Here is a 19,970-nt window from a genome sequence, read left to right as displayed (position 1 = left end):
TTTGTTGCTTCTGTACAGACAGATCTTGTGATGACTTAACTCTATGCCCCGAAAAGGTTGTTCTTTCACCCTAACAAAGAATCAAGGGGGGAAATGGATTAATGGAAAATAATCGGTTTTTCCACGTTCCACTTCTTCGCCGGCAGCGGGCGCGCCGTTCGCCTCATTAACTTTCAAATGAACGCTGATTTTAGTTACAACAGTACAATGGCGAAATGTGAACAGTGAGGTGTTATGGGGGCTTTTCCTATTATCGGTTATACGCGCGCTTTTTCATTTCCACTCTTCCATTCGCTCTCTTGGCATGTCATCGGCTTAAATACTTCCTCCAATCCTACATCAGGTTTCGTTGTCATCACCGCTTTGTCTTAGTGCGCTTTCGAGTTTAATTTCGAACGTTTCCAATAGGAATTTGGTGCTTTTTTCACGGGATTTGTTGTGTGAAGTGTCGGTCCACAGGAGAGAGAAGGAACTAGGTAGGTAAATCTTAGTTAAAATTTTTGTATTTTTTGTAAAAGTTTGCAAAATTTCGGGTCAAAGAACCTGTTTTTAGCGGTACACTAATGGAGTGTTTTTTGAGGTTGTAATCTACCTTTGAATTTCGAATACTCACACTTTAAAATGAACTTCATTCGGGAACATTAGGCTCATTTTAAGGTTTTGGAAAATGTGCTGCGTAGTTGAAAAAATGTCTCCTCGTGTAGGTCTAAACTGTTGATTTTTCCAAATTCGAAAACATTACTTCTGACATTTCCATTGCTTCTTAAAGGCTGAGAACATTACTATGTTTTCAATGTGATTTTTCAATGAGAACCAACTTGTGAAGAGTGTCGAACAAGAGTAAATAATTAAAAAGACCATGACGGCTGACAAAATGGCGAATGAACCAATGTTTGCCATTATGAAACTGTTGCACCTTCAACAATTAACACAAATTTTCAATGTTGACACGGAAAATCACGTATACTGGTTGAATGTATAAAAGAAATCAAAACATTGCAACAGCCGGAAGCTCTGATTATCACTGACTTAGTCGTTGAGCCAAAGAGTTAGGCCACATCCTTGCTTTAACAAGAATTTTATATGACTTTGGCTGTTTTGAACAATGTGTTTTCAAGTAGTACAGTTAATAGTATTATTAATTTGTTACGAGATTTTTTGCCATTTTCCGCTGTGTTACACAAGGATCCGGGGTGTTATTGTCTGGTCTTGCTCATTAGAGCTTGTAAGAGATGCTTCCTGTTGGGAAACAGGGTTCTTTGCTGGTGTATTTAAGATTTATTTTGAGACTTGGCATACATAATAATATGCCAATAAATTCCTGATTAGAGACAGTGGGGTAAAACCTCTAAAAAATAAAAATTAACAATTACAAAATTTCTAGATTTTGTCCTGTGAAACGTCTATTTCCTTTCACTGCATGATATCAACTCCCTCTGGGAGACTGACTCAAATTGGTTGAAATCAGTAGCCTTTGACTTTCCGATACCATTTGGATATGTAACCAGATATACACAAACCAATAATTGCGCTCAGCTTTTTTGCCTAAATATCCTGCAAAAGCAACAAATTCCCCTGCAATTAACTTCCAGCAAAGTATAGGCCGGTTAGTTCCCATATTTCCTTAGGAAACTACTAATTCCTTGAAAGGAAAATTAATGTATTTTTGCATAAAAACAAGGCCCACTCAGAAAATCTTGAGAAACTTCACTCTTGGTCGTTTTCGAAATCAACGACGCCTTCCACCAACCGACTTCCCATGTGTAGGTAGGCACAACATTGCCAAATCACCTCTGCGCCTATTACTATTATTGTAATGATAATTAAGTAATTGAAGGTTTTAATAATTGGTCTGAAGAAACATTAGAAGGAAATGAAGAAGCCTTATAAGGCTTCGATGCCTTCGAATGTGCTTGTACGGGTATTTGTTGGGCCACAGTGTACGTTTTCTCTTTTCGCGTACAGGGAGTCCCTTTGTAAACATCCCCTTGGTAGCTATTAATTTAGATTTTCGACAAAAGTGGTTTGTATAAAAGATGTAGGGTTTTATCTGAAGGTTTAAACGCATCTCACTTCAAACACACAGGTTGTACCATAAAAGCGTGGCAGGCCAAGCTTTTGCTTTCTTAAACGGCTCGCCCTTTGTATTTTCCAAAATTTGATAGACTGTATTTCTGGGTAGGCCCAAACTCCAACGTGCAACTGGAAATTAGTTCTTGCTGTATGGAATTGGTTTTTATTTTACCACAAATAAACAATTTTTTTACACTAAAAATTAAGTGTTTTCTACTTCAGCGCTAAATTGTCATTTCAAGCGGAATTAGTCAACAAAAAGCTAATTACGGAAGTTCGTTTTTTGAGAAAGGTATTACCGATAAACCCATCAAACCCATTGTCTATCCGATTTTGGGGAACACGCTTTGTTGGTACACCAAATACGACACGAGTGTCTTCTTTTGTATAAGTTTCTCCTTCTTTCGATTACGAAATAAATCAATTTCTTTGAAATTTCCTTATGCATGTACCATGCCTGTCCTAAAAAAGCGAAACACAAGTTAAAAATAGCTTCTCTGCAAACTAATTAATGCCGACATACTTCGTTATTAGGAACGATGGCGCGATAACCCTATAGGTGTTATAGACCACAGGTATCCCTGCCCTGCAAGAAAATCATCATTCATATTACTCATAGGTCATAGGTCCAAAAGAGCTGTAGAAAATCTACATTCCCACACATTCTAATTCTCTCTCGACTGTGAATGCGAATTACACGCATCTGCTTTTTAGCGGTTCATAAAAATGCTTCTTGAGCACGGTTAACGATGGTTTAATTATTGGTATCGCAGTTTGACCAATTGCATTCTTCTCAAGTTTTTCTCGTATAAAAGTCACGCTCTCAAAATGAAGAAAATAACTGCGTCTAATGAAGACCCGATTTTTATCTACTTGTTACCTAATTAATCCCTGCAGTGCAGTTGCCCACAGGTGACTGCTCATGCTTTCTTTAGAAAATGAAAGAGAAACCGTGTCGTGTAGTAGCAAATTATTCGGCAAAATGACTTTTAAATAAGTATATGATTTTTCACGTAACAATGATCTCCTCAAAACGAATTTTTTACTTTCACTGCTCGTTTACTTATGCACAGGAAACTTCAAATTACACCATCACTTTTCGACCGAAATAAGACATTTATCTCCTCGACTTCCTCCATATAGAGAGACACTTTCCGGCTTAAGAATTATATTTAGCCCGCCTAATTTTAGTGAAATTTATTTTAGATATGGAGGATTGAAACAAGAGATTTATCTGATCACGAATGGACGTCCTAGGGCAGAATGTGTCACTTTTTGGTACCAGAGAATTGAACGAAGTGGAGAAGAAATACCATGAGGACCCCCGAACACCAGGCCCGGCCACGGGGTGGAAAGAATTTGGAGGTGAGTGGCCTTAGATAAGGTTGCAGTGTAAACCGTGTAAACGTAGGCAGTAATCGTAAGACGATAATTGACAGTAGGCAACCAACTATACACAGCTGCATGGAAGAACATGGCCAGGTTAATTGACTGGGTTTATCTCGAAGATTTTGTGGAATTGATTGATTTAAGAAATTATTAGGAATCCGGATAAAAATTAGAATTTTTTAGGCTAAATTGTGCGATTGTGAATTTTACTATTTTCATTTACGTTATTTAAAATTTCTTTTAGTCGGAGTTGAACATGCACTACCTCTCCCCTGGAGCCTTCACAGTCCTCCCCCTGGACTCGGAGAATTTGCCAGACCCTCCTCCAGCCCCACCTCCATACAGGTAAGGGCCTAAACTGCTCTACAAACCAATATTTCCCCTAGAAAACAATTTTTAAAATAATAGATTTTTGGTCTTTTAAACCTGTATTCTCCCTTTCATTACAAACCAGCAGAGATAAGGAGAGGTAAACTTGCAATATCAGAGATTAACACTAGAGGATCTATGCCCTTTTTGCACAGTTTTGGCATAAATCCTCTTGAAGCACTTACACGTATGAGTAATTTCTTTGAAGTGCTTTTCGCTTTATAGAACCCCAGAATTATTAATCCTTAATTAAGCAGCTTGAGCAATCACGTTAACAATTAACCCCCCAAAGTTTATTATCAAGTTGAATTTGTCACTATTCACTACACTATTTCGGCTGACTTACTCAGATTCGGAACCCGAGTTGAGTGGACAGTTGGAACCTTCCACAATAGTTTCAGAGGTATTCGGTACCTAGTTGCACACACATATTTCAAAAATATATAGCGCCATGAAGGTTCTTTGAAGCTGATAAAAGCAGGGTCGTCGTACCACAAAGTTTTTGATAATAAAAAACCAGCGGAAACGAAAATCAGGATAGGACTGAAGGGAATTAAAAAGTCTATGGAAACACCTTCGTTTGTCGACAAAAGGACAAGAAACGGATAAAAAATTATAAAGAATTTTGAAATTTTGTAGAAGCTTCCAGAAACGAGGTACACCGTTGGTATTCATGTAAATCGAGATTTCATAATTATTAATTTCGTATGAAAAAAATCAGGGCTGCACTAAAAGAGATCAAAAAGGTAGGAAAATGCTAAGGAGAAAGCTACCATTTTTACTACTTAAAATTCTTAGTGGAAAACGCAACACGCCACTGATTATTATGGACAATGATAGCTATTTGGTAGTTCTGCATTGAAGTCCTACCGATAAGGGAATTTTCACATATTTCTCGACATAAAACGAGATTTATCTTACTAAATTCGAAACATTTAAGAACGTCCAAACAAACCAAGCACCCCTCCGATTTTTAGGAACACTAAAAACTAAGAACCTCCAGTTTTGTATATTCATTAAAAAATATCAGGCACATACTTACATGTAATTTAAAATTACCACAGTGTGGATCGCGAAATTGTTGTCTGTTGCTCTTATATTGGAAATTTGTGGAAATCTAAAAAACCAAGCACGCCACTGCTTTTCACGAAAATTGATACTCCAATGATTTTCGGCATGCTGAGCGCTGCAAGTGTTAATTGTAAATTGGAACATATGTATATATTTGTAAAGGTTCTCCCTAACTTCAAAAGTTGTCCTGTAACTATAGTAAAAGCAGAGGCGTACTGGATGAAATGTTGAATTAAAAAACAGAGCGAAAACAGTAGAAATTTGTGAAATAACTTTTTAAAGTGCTGGGTCTAAAAACACTGCGATACGTCAATGACCGATTGTGCATTAAGGACTGTAAATGTTTCTTTGCAGTTAAAAACACATGCATTTTAATGCAGTAGGAGAAGGGCGTGTTAAAACGCAATTTTTAAATTAGAATTAGTATTGAAATAAAAAAAAAGCCGAAACATTTTGCATTTACTTGCAGTAAAACCATTGGCGTACCGGATGTAATTTTGAGATCAAAATCAGGATCCAAAGAACTACTTAAGAGTGAAACAATATTTCTGAAATATATGAGGGTGCTGCTAGGTTTGATAATCCCTTGTAAGAAAATTAATATTTTCTCGTTTTTTTTTAACAGACTTCCAGTCACCACGAAAAGATACAAGCACGCCTCCTTCGCCATCATCGGAGAGGCTTCACCCAACAACTCCCGCAGTGGCTCCCCCACGGGAAGGGTGAGCCCCTTCAGGGGCCACGGGTTCAATCCTTCAGGGTCCCGACATGTCAGCCCTACTGCCTCCCCTATACCACCCCCTGAAACCGATAAAAACAGTCACCCCCCTTCGAAGATACCCAAGCCCAGAGGGACTGGAAAACCGGATAGAAAACCCTCCACAGGGGCGGTATTTGGGGAGAAAATCTCTCATATGGGGTTTAATAAACAGACCAGTCGAAGCTTGACCAATTTGGAAGATAGGGCCAGGAGGCCCCCTGCGAGCCCTAGAAAGACATTGAAAGGGGCGTACAAGCAATTGAGCCCTATTCAAGGGTCCAGTCCCGAACCGAGTCAGTCCATGTCTTCCCCTGCTAGAGCCCCTAATGAGGGGAAAAGTAGGAGCACACCGGGGAGCCGCTTTGCTTCCCCCACGAGAGAAGGGGTTAAAGGCCCCCCTAGAAGCCGCTCAAAGCCCAATTTACCCAAAACAAGGGATTCCAGTCCAGTTTCGTCTTCTCCATCCAAGACTCCAAGGTGTAAGAAGTACGCACATGTGCAGGCTAAAATTAACAGTCACAACACCACCAAATCAAAGCAGAAACCAGGGATGGAATCTAGTGATTTTTCGGAGGACAGTGGCAGTCCTAGGAAGAAAGTGACTTCGCGGAAAAACTCCTTTAACAGGACTAGTTCGCGGGCGAATTTGCTACCGACCGGCAAAAACTACACTAGTGACAGTAGTGTTAGTGATGCAGTGGACTCCAGTAGATCCAAACCTCGCGCGAACCACAACCCCTCTTCACCAGTGAAAACCTCAACTCCAGCAACCCCCAAATCCAAGAAAGAGCAGAAACTCCCAGTTCAAAGAAAACCCTCATTTAAGAGCAGCAAGCAGGATTTGAAGCAATCAGCGGAGTCCTCAGATGACGTTGTTGCAGCTGCATCTCCAAGCAAGAAAATTGGACCACAGAAAGGCAATCTCAAGGAAAAAGCTCGAGAATCATCTGAAGAAATTGATGCAGCTCCATCAGCTTTAGATGTAGTGTCCAGTACTACCAATACTGTGACGAAGCCATTGAATATCGAGACTCCGAAATTGGGCAGGACCAAACCAGTTTCTCCCATAATTGATGGAAGGGTATTGAGTGCCACCAGCGTCAGTCAGGCCATCAACAAAATGAATGATACGGTTCTGAACACTCAAACACTGATCAAAGATAGTGGATTGAACAACAGATTTTCTACACCTGCACCTGCACCAAAACTGGAATCAAGCGAAGACGAAGACGAACAGGAAAATAGAAGGCAACCATCCCCATCAAAAACCACCAACAAAACTGCCAATATAAACTTCACCAACACCCATCAAAAAGAACCGAGAGAGATTGATCCAGCCCATCTGAAACCTTTGAGTCCATTGCCGGCCAACCACAATCACTCCAATAACAACAATCATGTGACTACCATTGGTTTGGGCCATGCCAGGGCCATCGAAAGGGAAGTGCAAAATAACATGGGCAGGTTCAACATGGGGTCCAAAGAGTCCAGTCTTGATGGCACTCCTGTTAGTAAGATGTCCGTCAACGATAGGATAAGGGAGGCTCGCACTGTTATTGCCGACGATGTTAAGCCCATCCAGATTCATGTTAGGGAGAAGCCTTCAGAGGTGGAGGTGCAGAGTGGTAATGTGGGGCAGCATTTTGGGGTGGCCAATGGGATTAACAATGAGAGACCCAGGTGAGTGCGTGCCCTTTATCTTTTCGTACGATTTTGAAACTGTGCGGTTCCCTACGCCTCTGTTTTTATTCGATCGAGTCGACAATTTCCCTCGTTATTCACACTATCTGAAAATTCACCAAGATCGAGGGTCGTCGGCATAGAAAGTCTACTTCGGCAGGGGCAATTTTTTAAAATTGCATTTTTTTTTCTGGGACGCCACTGTCTATTTACTAAATTCGCTGGTTCAAAAGTGCTTTCTTCGGTCTTGCAATTATTTTCTTTTGGTCTCCTCAAATCCGGCTCATCTACGCCATTCTCTATCCCTCATGCAACCTGAATAGTTTCCTGTTTGCTCGTGTCGTCTAAGAGATTATGCGAACCGAAACTCATTGGCGTAGATGGTTTATTTAGGCGATTTTTTTCTTTTTGGATCTTGGATCTTGTAGTAATTATTGTTCTTTTTCGTGCCCCTCTTACAGCTCTTCTGCGCCACTGTTTTAGTAGTTGCCAAACATGAACGATCGTTTCGAAATCGAAAACCGAAACTCATGAGCGTAGATTTAAGAAAGCTCCTTTCTCGGATATTGCAATGGTTGTCTAAATTCTCGGTTCTCATGTTTTTAAATGCAGCTCTTTCCGCCGCAATCCATTTGGAGGCGATGCAGGGATATAAGGAGGGATATAAGCGCCGAAAAGCATTGGCGCCCAAACAGAGCCCAAATAGGAGCTCTATTTTGGCAGCAAAATTTTTTAAAAATTTTCGTTAATTTGCGTTCTTAATTATTGCTCTTCTTAGCGCATTGGATGGATTTTCGCCCTTAGAATTTTTCAAAACCCTCCTTCCTGGTAAGAAGCTGCAAGCTCCTATGAAGCCGATTTTTGGTTAATGAGTGGCCAGAATCAGCCCGAGTTCCATTCATACAATTTCGGACAATTACCCAGTTTTGTATCCTAAAAAATCAGGGTTAGTGGACCAATTTAGCCCACCAAAGTGCCGCTTAAATCGAAGCTTGTCGTGCGTGTCGGCTTGCGAATAAAAGCGTGCAAAGGTCAGTTTTTCGGATTTTCTTCGTGTTAATATTGCGGCTATTTCACGTACATTTTCCATAATATCTGGGCTTTAAATAGCCTTTCTGCTAAATTTTTCCGAGTGGACATCTATAAGTGAAATTTATTGAAAAAATCGAAGACTGTCCGGCCTAAAATAGCTACGGGTTAATCCTCAAAGTTGGAGCTAAGTTTTGATCGATATCGCTTTGCAATTCAAATTTTCTTTCGAAATTAATGTGGATTGAAGCGCATTAAGTCTTCGTGGGTTCTTGAGTTAGGCGACGTCGATTCTAGGCCATTTGTTGCACTTATTGGAAGATTATTCCCGGAGGAAGTATGTGAGGAAAATGCTCAGTTACTTACCGTATTTTAACTGAAAGTGGGTAAATGCAAATTCCTCGGCTACTTTTCAATATTTGCATCAAATATGCATAAATATGTGCTAGGGCTATGAATATCCAGGCAAATATCCGATAATTTTACTCCCCCGTGTTTTTTCCTTGAATTTCCTTATGGAATGTGTTATTATTGTTTTATTAGAGGAAACACTGTGAATTATTCATTAAAGTGCTTCACAATATTTCAGATGAACAACTGTAGACGCCACTGACTTTAGTATATTTTAACAGTTAATTCATTTTTTCTAAAGCTTTTCCAACCCTCAGCGTCGCGCCAATCGCGTTTCAAAGGCGAATAAATCAAAAATACTTTTAATTTTGAGAGCTCGTAATACGTCTCAAAAACTAAATTGACACGCCACTGATTTTAGCAGTATGTTTAGAAAAACTAATAATTATCTGCTAAAACTCCAAACATTTCAAATCTTAGGGTCGTATTGACGGGGCAAAAAAGGTGTGTAAAAAATAGAACAAAACCATCTAATTTTTTTAGTTTTGTGAACTCGTAATTTCTGATATCAAAATTACATATTTTATCGATACTAATCTGGTTTGAAAATCTACAAATAATTTGCTAGAACTAAACGTTTTTAAAACAATTTTGCAAATCTCAGGGTTTAAGGAGGTTTAAAGCGTTAAGAAAAAACAGACAAAACCATAAATTCGAAGAATTTGTCTTTTAGATAATCCTAAGTGTTATCAAAAACTATCGAATGCCACTGATTTTAATGCAATTTGAAAATCCAAAAATTGAGCTTTTTCAAAGAATTCTGCAAATTTCAGGGTCGTACTAATTATGCTTAAAGGATGAACCGGAAAAGAAACATGAATTTGCACAGTTATTCTTAAAACGCCTTGTAAGTCTTGTAAAAAACTAGATGTGACTTTCGTGCACTTTGAAAATCCAAAAACTGTTTGCCAGGATCAATTTTTTAAGATAACATTCCCATTCAGTGTCGTGATAACAAGGTTTGAAAGATAAATAAAAAGTAGAGGAAAACCGTGAATTCCAATAGTTTTATTTCGAAAAAGTGTAATAAGTCTTGTCAAAAATTAGATACATCACTTTGTGTACTATGAAAATCAAAAAAAACAATTTAATTTTCAGCGAAATCTCGGGGTTTAGAGGACGTAAAATCGTAAGTTCCATTAGTCCATACTTTGAGAACTCGCAAATTCAATCAAAACCTCGTACGCCACTGACTTTAGTAGAGTCAAAACTCCCCAAATAATGAACATGTCAAAATTCGATATTTGGAAAAAGAATCCAAACCATTGTCGTACTGATAGGATTTAAAGGGTAAATAAAAAGTACGGGGTTATACCAGAAGTTAGGCACGCCACTGAGTGTGGTACACATTGGCAAGCCAAAAATAGTTTTTAAAAATTACGATTTTTAAGGAGTTTGGCAAACCTCACTGTAACAGTGAACGAAGTTTAAAGCACGATTAGGTATATAAGACTGATGTAGGATAAGAGTTTTAGAATTTTTAATTGCACTAAAAACTCTGCAATCCAAGACCGTCGGTCAGGTTTTAGCTGTAGCCTTCATGACGTTATCGACATCCCAAACGTATGAACAAAGTCACTCGGCGACGTTTTGAAGACATCAAAAATGACTTAAACGTGGCAACTAAAGCAGACCAAAAAGTCGTCCCCAACACGTCTTAAGGACGTTCTATTTCTGCCGTTGAGCTTCGTAAACCAAGTGAAAGGCTTTAAGATACTTTGACTGGAAATCAAGGCAACTTCTATCATTATTGCGAATCATAAACCCCCATTAAACTAGAATAGCCACGCCAATAATTCAACCCTACCGCAAGGTCAAGACTTAATACTTTAAGTATTTATAAAGTGCAGTTCGTGTTATCTAATTGCATATGAACTTTAATGATCATCGATTTTCCTTGTTCTCTGGCCGTTTTCGATCATTTTCCCATATTTATTGCGCTTAAAAAACTGGGTATTTACATTTCCTTGAACAGTTGTATTCTGTGAAATGGCCCACAATGAGTCTACCTACAACTGGAAGATCATTTATTATTATCATCGGACAAAATATGTCAGACGGGACAAAGGTGCGAAGTGGTGTAAAGGACGAAAATTGCCTGGTTTTGTTAAACGCAAAAATCAGGGGTGTGTTAACCCCCTATAATGCGAAATAAATTATGTGCAAGGTGGCAAGGCGAGGGCTATCAACAAGCCTCTTTGTTGCCTATAGGGGTAGTTTTGCTCGATTTTCCCCGCGGTTATATGAGCTTTTTTATTTAGATTCAGCGCTAAAGAGGCCATCTTCGACCCCATAACGCAATTCTTTAGGGGTGTGGCGAGGAGGTGAGTTTCACAGCTAAAACTGTAACAAATATTCCTGTAAATACCATGTAACATGTAAATGAGCTATGATCTAATGTTGAGGGCTGTCAAATAAATATGTAAATCTTGGAAATCTCTGCCCGACATCCGGTTTCGAATGGCTTCACCCTTGACCCAAAATCAGAGCCACTTATCCTCAAAAAAAAAATGTTGTTCCCACCCCTCTCTCCTAGCGGAATCAAGAAGTGGGGGGTTGGAAGCGGACGGCTCCAAGACGTGTTTTTTCCCTTAAGTATTACCACTTTGCGTGATTAAGCTGGAAATGCTGAAAACTACAAAATGGCGTGCTATTCAAATGACCAGATCTTGCCAGAGGCGTGCAAGGCTCTCCCTCTTTCTACGATTTAATTGGATCTCGTTCCTGAAATTATTATTACGGTTTAGTATGCTAATTCGCGCAGCTATTTGCTCAGGTCTATAAATAAAGATTATTCAGGAGGAACTAAAAGGACTTAATTGAGGAAGAGGGCGGGGGAAGAACGGGGTTCGAGGGCTAAAGGTACTTGACCCATCAAAAATTCAGATGCTATAAACTCGAACCCCATACCGGGCGTCCGGCACTGATCTCAAAAATTTTTTTGATTTAAACTACTCGAAAATCGATTAATTTAAGTAGGGAGTGTTAAGAGTGCGACTGATAGATTCGCAATATACGCGGTGTCCAAAAAAAAATCGATTCTCCGTTACTCAGAAGGGAGTCATGTCAGAAGCTCCTTTTAAAAAGCATGAAAATTTTAATTGAATCAATTAAGAATGTGCTCTTATTAATTAGTATGTTACTCGAAAACTAAGAGAAGTGGGTATAGGGAATTCCACGCTTTAACGAATAGCAAATTCTGGAAATGACACACTATACAGGACGTTCTATTTAATAAAATCGAATTATAGGGTTTCAAGCCGGGAAAAATTGTTTTTCGAAATTTCAAAAACTTGCCCTCACTAAAGGAGAAATTGCTAGAAAACCGATGAAGGTAGCTACAGGAAAGCGCACGAAGAAGCTGTTTCTTGTGATTAATAGGTTAGGAAAAAGAATGGAAAATCGCAAAATTGAGTTTTCATTATTTAAAGAAAAAGACGTGGTAAAAACTTTCTTTAACACACATTGAAAACATGCTTTTAATTTTAATATTTTTATTACACAGGGTGATTCCAAAGTTGGAGTTGTCCTTTTACCAGCGAATAGGGTTTCAAAAAATATGATTTTTTTCCTTTGGCGTTTTTTCGAAATATCAACATACACGGAGATACAGGGTGTCAAAGTTTTATTTAAAAAATTAAAATTTATTAACAATTGCCAAACCACTTGAGATAATTAAACAAAATTTTGTAGGTGTTAGTAATAATCAATTTGCATTAGATCTATCACTTCCATGATTTTTACCAGAAACCAAGTTTAAACAATTTTTAAATTTTGACTAAATTTCGAAATAACAACTGATTGATTTTTTTACTCGAAAACGATGCGTCGTACTGAAAAATAATAAAATAGCTTTTCTTTTTAGAATTGAACAAGGAATTCAATAATAATTTTTATTTTTAGAATAATCAGTGGAATACCATGTTTTTTTTTCAAAAATATTAAACAACTTTTTATACGCGCGTGATTGACAAACCCAAAAATAATTTTATTTATTGAAAAATTTCCCTCCCATGCAGCTATTGACATCTAAAAAGTGTTGTTTAATTATCTCAAGTGGTTTGGCAATTATTAACAAATTTTAATTTTTTAAATAAAACTTTGACACCCTGTATCACCGTGTATGTTGATATTTCGAAAAAGCGCCGAAGGAAAAAATCATATTTTTTGAAGCCCTATTCGCTGGTGAGAGGACAACTTCAACTTTGGAATCACCTTGTATATAATAGATAAATAGCATAATACGCATGATGTTTTATTTGGGAAAGTAGAATTTTAGCGTTCCCAACAGAGCGAAAATTGTTTTCCAAAATGTTAAAAACACGTTTTTATTGAGGCGTAAATTACTCTAAGCCCTATCAAGGTAGCTACATGAAAGTGTACTAAAGAATGCAGCTGGGGATTGCTAGGTTCACAACATTGCCCTAAAGTAGTGTCTCATAATAGAGCCGCATGGGAGAAAAGCGAGTTTCCATCACGTCTTCTGTATGTAAAATATAGATCAAAAGGCGGCAAGACAACACTCCAAGGGACTTCGGGAAAAAATGGGGAAGTTAGAGGCTCAAAAACTGAAAGATTCTACAGTCTAGAAGATTCTCTGGTGAGAAATTAGAATTTCCTAATGCAACGCGCGCGTTTCTTGGTTCCCTCGAGAGCCGTGCTGCGTGTGACGCCTCCAAATTCAAAGCTAACATTCATACAATCAACCCGCCGCCAATTTCCGGTTTTCAAATAATCAACCCCCTTATGTAATGCCCGTCCGCGCCTTAAAATGCCTATCATTTTCCATGATTTACGGCTAATCATTCACACATCATAACGACGTACGCAGTACGCAGCGACCGTTGGTCAGTTCGCGGAAAACCACCCTCGGTCCCCGCCAATGGGCCGCAAAGAAAATCGTTTTGGCCGGTGGCCAGCCAAGGTCCCGGGGGTGGTTTGCAAGACCGCAGTGAACCACCAGTCTTTCATCGACCACATTATAAATTTCCCTCCACTCCGTATATGGAAAGTTTCAAATTTCAGTGACGAAGTTTTTGGTGGCTAAAAAATAATGACGGTACTCCGCATAAGCGTGATTGACCCATACAAATGGTACTTTTTGAGGTTTTTAAGTCAGTTTTGCACGAGTGATAAGAACGTTTTTTCCTCCATTGCATGTTTTTGTGTACAGTGTAACTTTTGTCCATAGAAAACCGATGTTTTAACATAGAGTTAGTTTTTGTTTAGTTGTTGTAACATGACGTTTATATATGTAACTCCCTTGCATGAGGAATGCGATGGTTATGGTTATATCGAAAATGGTTTAAACGGCGTTAACGGGGTCAATGGACATGCAGGGTAAACTATTAACACTTTTATCCATACGCACTTTCTACTCCTCAAAATGGCATTTCCCTATAACGTACCCAATATACATACACATTTCTTCTAGCGTGCCAAGATTATCGATTTATACGCTTGCCATATAACCTTCCTCCTCAACTCACTAAGTGCACACACCGAAAATAAAGGGTCCAATTGAACCTCTGTAACAGCTTGCCGCCCTCGTCCCAGCAACAAGCACCCCCAGAGGAGCACGCCGCCAAAGAGGAACCCCCGCAAGGGAGGTGCCGAAGGTTCCTGAGCAGCTTCGCGAAGGTCGTAACCTGCGCCGGTTGCGCGGCTCTCAGCTACAAGTGCTGTCCTAACTGCTGCAAAGCTGCGAAAGAGGATGAGACCGCTGAGAGGGCCGTAGAAGGGGAGAGTGTGGGGTGCTGTGGCAGGTTGGCTAACAAGTTTACGAAGAGCTCGAAGAGGTAAGTTTATGTTATAAAACCGACCGATCTTCGTTGTATTTCTCACTGCGAAACATACTTCGCGACTCTCGATTGGAAAAGGGCTCATGCCGTTTGAAAATAAATCGGTGTATTAATTTCTTTACTTAAACACTACGCCAAGGTATGTGACTCCTGCGAGTTTCACTACCCTCCCTCAAAAGGGACAAAAACTACGAAAATGTTTCCGTTGCCTTGCCGAAAAGCTCGTTTTAGGAGCCTCTGTTAGAATCGGGCCCCTGCACGCCACTGTGAAGAAACTTGATCGAAGTGCCCATTTTTGAACCTAAACATTACACTAACATTTACCCCTCAAGGGGCTTTCGTTAGCGTAGCACTTGACGTTGAAGAATTACTAAGTTCTAATTTCCAAGATTATCTTACTCGGTGAGATGCAACCAATGGGCCCCTGCACGCCGCTGTTTGGAACAAAATTGAAGTGCCGAATTTTTCCCACGAAAATCTAGATTTATTGGAAAAAGTACACCCCCCCCCCCCCCCCCAAATAGTCAAAATGCCCCTTCATCTAAATTGCAAACCTAATTGAATGGGCATATAAATATACGTATAAGTTATAGCCCTTTAATGCCAATCAGTTGTGCAAAATGTCCTTATCCTCACTCCCTAGACCAAAATAACCCTTAAACCGCCATCTTCTCGATTATAATTTTTAACTTGAAAACTGGTTTTTCGAAAAATCTGAAAAAAACTCTGCGCATTCGTCACATTTTTTTCTTGCTAATTCTAATCTAAAAACGATTTTTAACATTTCAAAATGGAATAACTTTTTTCAGAATGGGTTGCAGGTCTAGTTCTTTCTTCTAATGATGGGCATTTTTATGGCAAATCTAAGCGTATATAAAATGTGTTACTTTTTAGGCTGTACCATGTAGAAAAATACAATAAACTTAATTTTTTGGCACTTTTTTCAATGCCGAATTAAGCATTTCGGCATAAAATTCGTTAAATATGTAAAGAGTGACCTATGGGAACCTGACGGTTTCGAAATGAGCCTTACACTGTTATTTTTTATAAAAAATTTAGTTATAATTCATAAAATGGTTTATTATTATTTGCCACTTGATCATGTGCGAAAAATTATGTTGGATAGATGGTGTCCCTCCGCCTGAATACAGGTTTCCAATCTTCGCACGCAATCAGCTATTACCCGAGCCATCATTTCAGCGTTGATTTGAGTGACTTCTTGATGGCCCCCAAGATCATCGAACTTAAGCGTACGTGACTTTTTTTGTGGGGGTATTTGAAAGCGCGTGTTTACTGTCATCAATCCCATACATTGCCATAACTAAAGGAGGCCATCAGGGAAAAAATCATTCAAATCAACGCTGAAATGATGGTCTCGGGTAATGGCCAATTTCGTGCCAAGATTGGAAACCTGTATTCAGGCGGAGGAACACCACCTACTCGATATAACGTTTTACACGTGATCAAGTGGCATGTAACATAATAATAAACCATTTTATAAATTATAATTAATTTTTTTGTAAAAAATAACTGTGTAGAGCTCATTTAAAAACCGTCAGGTTTCCGTCGGTTTGGGTTACTCTATTGGATTATAAAAATGCATCAAATGCCCAAAAAATCCTGCTATTACTAGACTTAGTAATCTGGCGTCTGCACGCCACTGTTCGAAAGATGACTGAAATGTTATTTGAATACTCGTTTATGGCCTACATTTGTAATGACTTTCATCGGAATAGCAGACTACATTCAAAACTTACAACTTTCTTATCGCGTTCTTGCCGCGAGACTTTCCTGTTATGGGAGTTTACTAGAATCAGGAATCAGGCTCATGCACGCCACTGTTTGAATCTGAACTAAACTGCAATTTTTTACAATCAATTCTACACCAGAATCTACATTTACGCTAACTTGAACGAACCTGTTGTTAAACCAATGTTACGACCTTCAGTTAGAGCCTAACATACGACTTCTGTACGCCACTGCTCGGGACTGGACTACAGTGGCACTTTTTCCATAAAAACCTCTTATCTATAGACAGTTTCATTGGCGTAGCATATGAGGTCAAAAGCTGAAACTTTTTATTTTACCCTTACTGGGATGCTTTTCTAATAATCTCGCTCAGGGCTTAATATCGGGCTTTTGCACGCCACTGATTTAGATAGGATTCTTCTCATGTGCACTTGAACACAGAATCTTGATACAAACGTTTTTCGAATTTCGAATCTTCGGCAAATCACTCCTCTTCTCCCATCCCAAACTGAGCAGCTACAAAGTTCTCAGATTCTTGTACCTATAAAATACAATTGAACTGACGAAAAACACAGGGAACAAGTCCGGATCAACGTCGAAGACGAAGATGAACCAAAACCTACTTGGTGGCAGAAGCTCTGCTGCAGCAGCTGCTCCCCTTGCTGCAAGAGAAACAAAGTGCGAGACTGCTGTTCTTTGGGCAGGAAGAAGGACAGTTGGAGCGCCCAAGATGAAGACAAGTATTACTCAATTTCTCAAAGTTATTGAAGACTCTTAACGGATTCGCATTTCAGGCCAAAATGTTGTTCAAAAGAGGCCTGCAAAAGCTTCTTCCGCTCGGTATTTTGCTGCGGCTGTTGCCGGAAGAAAGAAGAGCTGCCGTCTAGTGCTGCAATGCGGAAAGAGTCGATGGCCAGCAGTAAAAAGAAGAGTTTGACCCCTACGAGTGTACCTCCACCTGAGGATAAGACATCGAAGATTGATGCCAGTTTAGTGGAACATAATTCACATATGAAGGCAGCTATTCCAGTACTTCCAGTGTGGTTAGCATGGTTCTGCTGTGTGATGAATTGCATTGGGCCTGGAACTGGTAAGAGGCGTTTTGTCTGCATTTTCCATTTAACTTGCTAAGCCTCAAAAACGTTCTAATTTTGATCAATCTTTAGGCACAGTTCTCAGCGGAATGTTCTGCCTTTGCATCGGAAAACCGCGATTCTCTCAAAACGACGGTCCAAAGCCGAGGATCGGGGCCTTTATTATTGACCTCGTCATCGGCTTCAGCCAGTTTTTCACTGTCCTTTTCTGCCTGGTGGGCTGGGGTTGGTCCATATGGTGGGGAGTCATTATGGTCAAAATTGCAAGTAAGTTTAGCTCTCTTGGTGTATAAAAAAACTGATACTTTCATTAAGGAAAACACAAAAAATTGAAACATCTGGAAAGGCTGGAAGAAGCTGCAGGGAAACCGCATTCATTAGCCGGACATAACAAACGGGACGCGGAAAGAGGAAGGACATGAAGGTTTAATTTTGGATTTCAATCGGGAACACAGAGTAATCGAAGTCAGGAATGAATTCCCTCCTGAACCTTAATGATTAAAAACTATACACAGACATTGAAGAGGGATAATTACGTCCACAAATTGGTTTACTTACCTTTAAGAAATTATCCATGGGCGAAGCCAATGGGCGAAGCCAATGGGCAAAGGTAGGGGGTAAACGTATTTGTTCTGTGAAACGGTCATTTCACACTGGGAAAATATCAACCGTTGCAAATCTGTAGCGATAAGAATCCAAAACCAAATTAAATTTTATAACATTTTCAAAATTCGTTGAGTTCGTTTTGAGTTTCGGTTAAAACTGCATTTGAAATCAAACCAAGATCAGCATGAGGTTTAACGCTAACTGTAAACTGGACCTGGCTCGGTGAAGCTTTGATAGCTCTGACTGAAATTGAAAGGAATTAATGCTGGAATAAACACTGCTGGACAAAAAAGCCCGGACAAGCTTATAACAACAGTTTAACAGTAATGTAAAACTTTTTTTGTTTTTTGACATAATTATATTGGAAAAAGTTTAGGAAAAATGAAATTCATGAAAAAATTAAAAAGAAAACATTTTAGTTGAAAACTAACAAAAACCAAATTAATAGTAACTTCAAGAAAAACTAAACATTATTTTCTGCTACCCCTGTTTACTGTAGCGTCGTTAATAACGGGTATTTTCACCATGAGCTCTAATAGTTGCTTCCAATCGCAAAAAAATTTGTATAAGTATCACTATAACATTTTACGGAATTTCCGCCCATTCCTCTTGAAGAGCAAGTCTTAGCTCATTTATCGTTTCCGGACGAGGGTTTCGATTCCGAACGCGTCTTTGCAACTCATCCCGCACATGCTCGATGGGATTAAGATCAGGACTGTTTGATGGCCACGCAAGACGAGGGATTCTAACCTTTTCAAGGTACTGTGAAACAATTCTGGCGAATTTCACATTTTTCTCTTTGAAAACTTCAATAATAAGCTTGTCCGGATTTCTTTCTCCAGTGGTGTATTAGTGAGACTTTTACGAATTTTTAAATGCAAACAACAACCAAAGGTGAAGGTCGGAGTGCGGATCTCAAAAACGAAAAAATGAACAGAGCTTCTGCAGGCAATCGGGCGTATGCAAAACCCTAAAATCCTGGCTTCCCCCATGGTATTATCGCACAATAACCATTACTAGTATTCGCTGGTCGAATAACATTAATAATTCTATTAAAAATGCAATTTATCGAACAATTGTAGATAACTCATAACACCGGCGACATTCAACTAAACTCTCATTATACTTTTAGGAACTTATACATATCCTCTTGACTAAGAATAATAAAAATATTTTTTGTATTTAAATCTGACTAGTGGTAGGTACTCTTAGGTCATAAAAGCCCTTTTTATATCATGTAAAATAGATTAATCGCTATTAATCGTAAAGTAAGATTTTTGTTAGGAGAAACGTATTAAACGAATTGTTGAGTTTTAACTCTATTAATAAGAATAATACTTGTTATAAACGAGCGTCCAATTCTAAAAGGTTTTTATACTGTTGGTGCTTTAGAGGTATTTTACGCTTTTATTTAAAGAAAGGAAGTACTTTTTAATGACACAGAGATGGATGCATGTCTTATAGGGGCACGTTGATCGCAACACCCTCTAAGACTAAACTTACATATATCAATTCAAAAACCAACGAATATGACATGCACAATTTGGACCATCTCTGCATTAAATGTACTGGTAGAATATAGTAACCTTTATATAGTTTTGTTATTTTTAATAAAAGTTTTAAATCATAAAATTTTGCTTGTTGGGGGCATCTTCAATTGCATCAGTGATGACCGTCACCTTCCCATGGGTTAAAGGATGTTCTGCGGCCTCACTTGAAACGTGCCTATCGATTTTGGGCGACGAATTTCTCCGGATTTATCAGTCTTTAGTGAAAAAAAGGCGAAAACCTCCATTGAAAAAATCGTCAATAATTTTCACCAACTTCACCTAACGGGCCTGTCCATCTCTCAATCTAATCGAATTAATCAAGGTGTTTGCATTTCACTCAACTCTGCAGTGATTCTCTTACGCAATAATCAATGGCGGACCACATTTT

The 19,970-nt window shown here is 38.9% G+C and overlaps 1 protein-coding gene across 2 annotated transcripts; it reads left to right on the top strand.

Annotated features, from left to right (window-relative positions):
- The first annotated feature begins 216 nt into the window (after window positions 1–216).
- On the top strand, window positions 217–19,664 carry LOC136414322 (protein stum-like). Of its 2 annotated transcripts, XM_066398244.1 has the most exons (10): window positions 217–476; window positions 3,280–3,438; window positions 3,707–3,807; window positions 5,528–7,342; window positions 11,044–11,106; window positions 14,320–14,580; window positions 16,908–17,072; window positions 17,127–17,422; window positions 17,499–17,693; window positions 17,742–19,664. In XM_066398244.1, the coding sequence occupies exons 2-10, from the start codon at window positions 3,388–3,390 to the stop codon at window positions 17,846–17,848; spliced, it is 3,054 nt and encodes a 1,017-aa protein (XP_066254341.1). In that variant the 5' UTR covers window positions 217–476; window positions 3,280–3,387; the 3' UTR covers window positions 17,849–19,664. The 2 variants fall into 2 exon arrangements, with proteins under 2 accessions (XP_066254341.1, XP_066254342.1); XM_066398245.1 differs by lacking the exon at window positions 11,044–11,106.
- Window positions 19,665–19,970: the final 306 nt, after the last annotated feature.

The sequence above is a fragment of the Euwallacea similis genome, chromosome 17 (genome assembly GCF_039881205.1).
Source record: "Euwallacea similis isolate ESF13 chromosome 17, ESF131.1, whole genome shotgun sequence".
Lineage (NCBI taxonomy): Eukaryota > Metazoa > Arthropoda > Insecta > Coleoptera > Curculionidae > Euwallacea > Euwallacea similis.
Note: the sequence above shows the minus strand (reverse complement) of the source record. Positions and strands in the feature narration are given on the sequence as shown.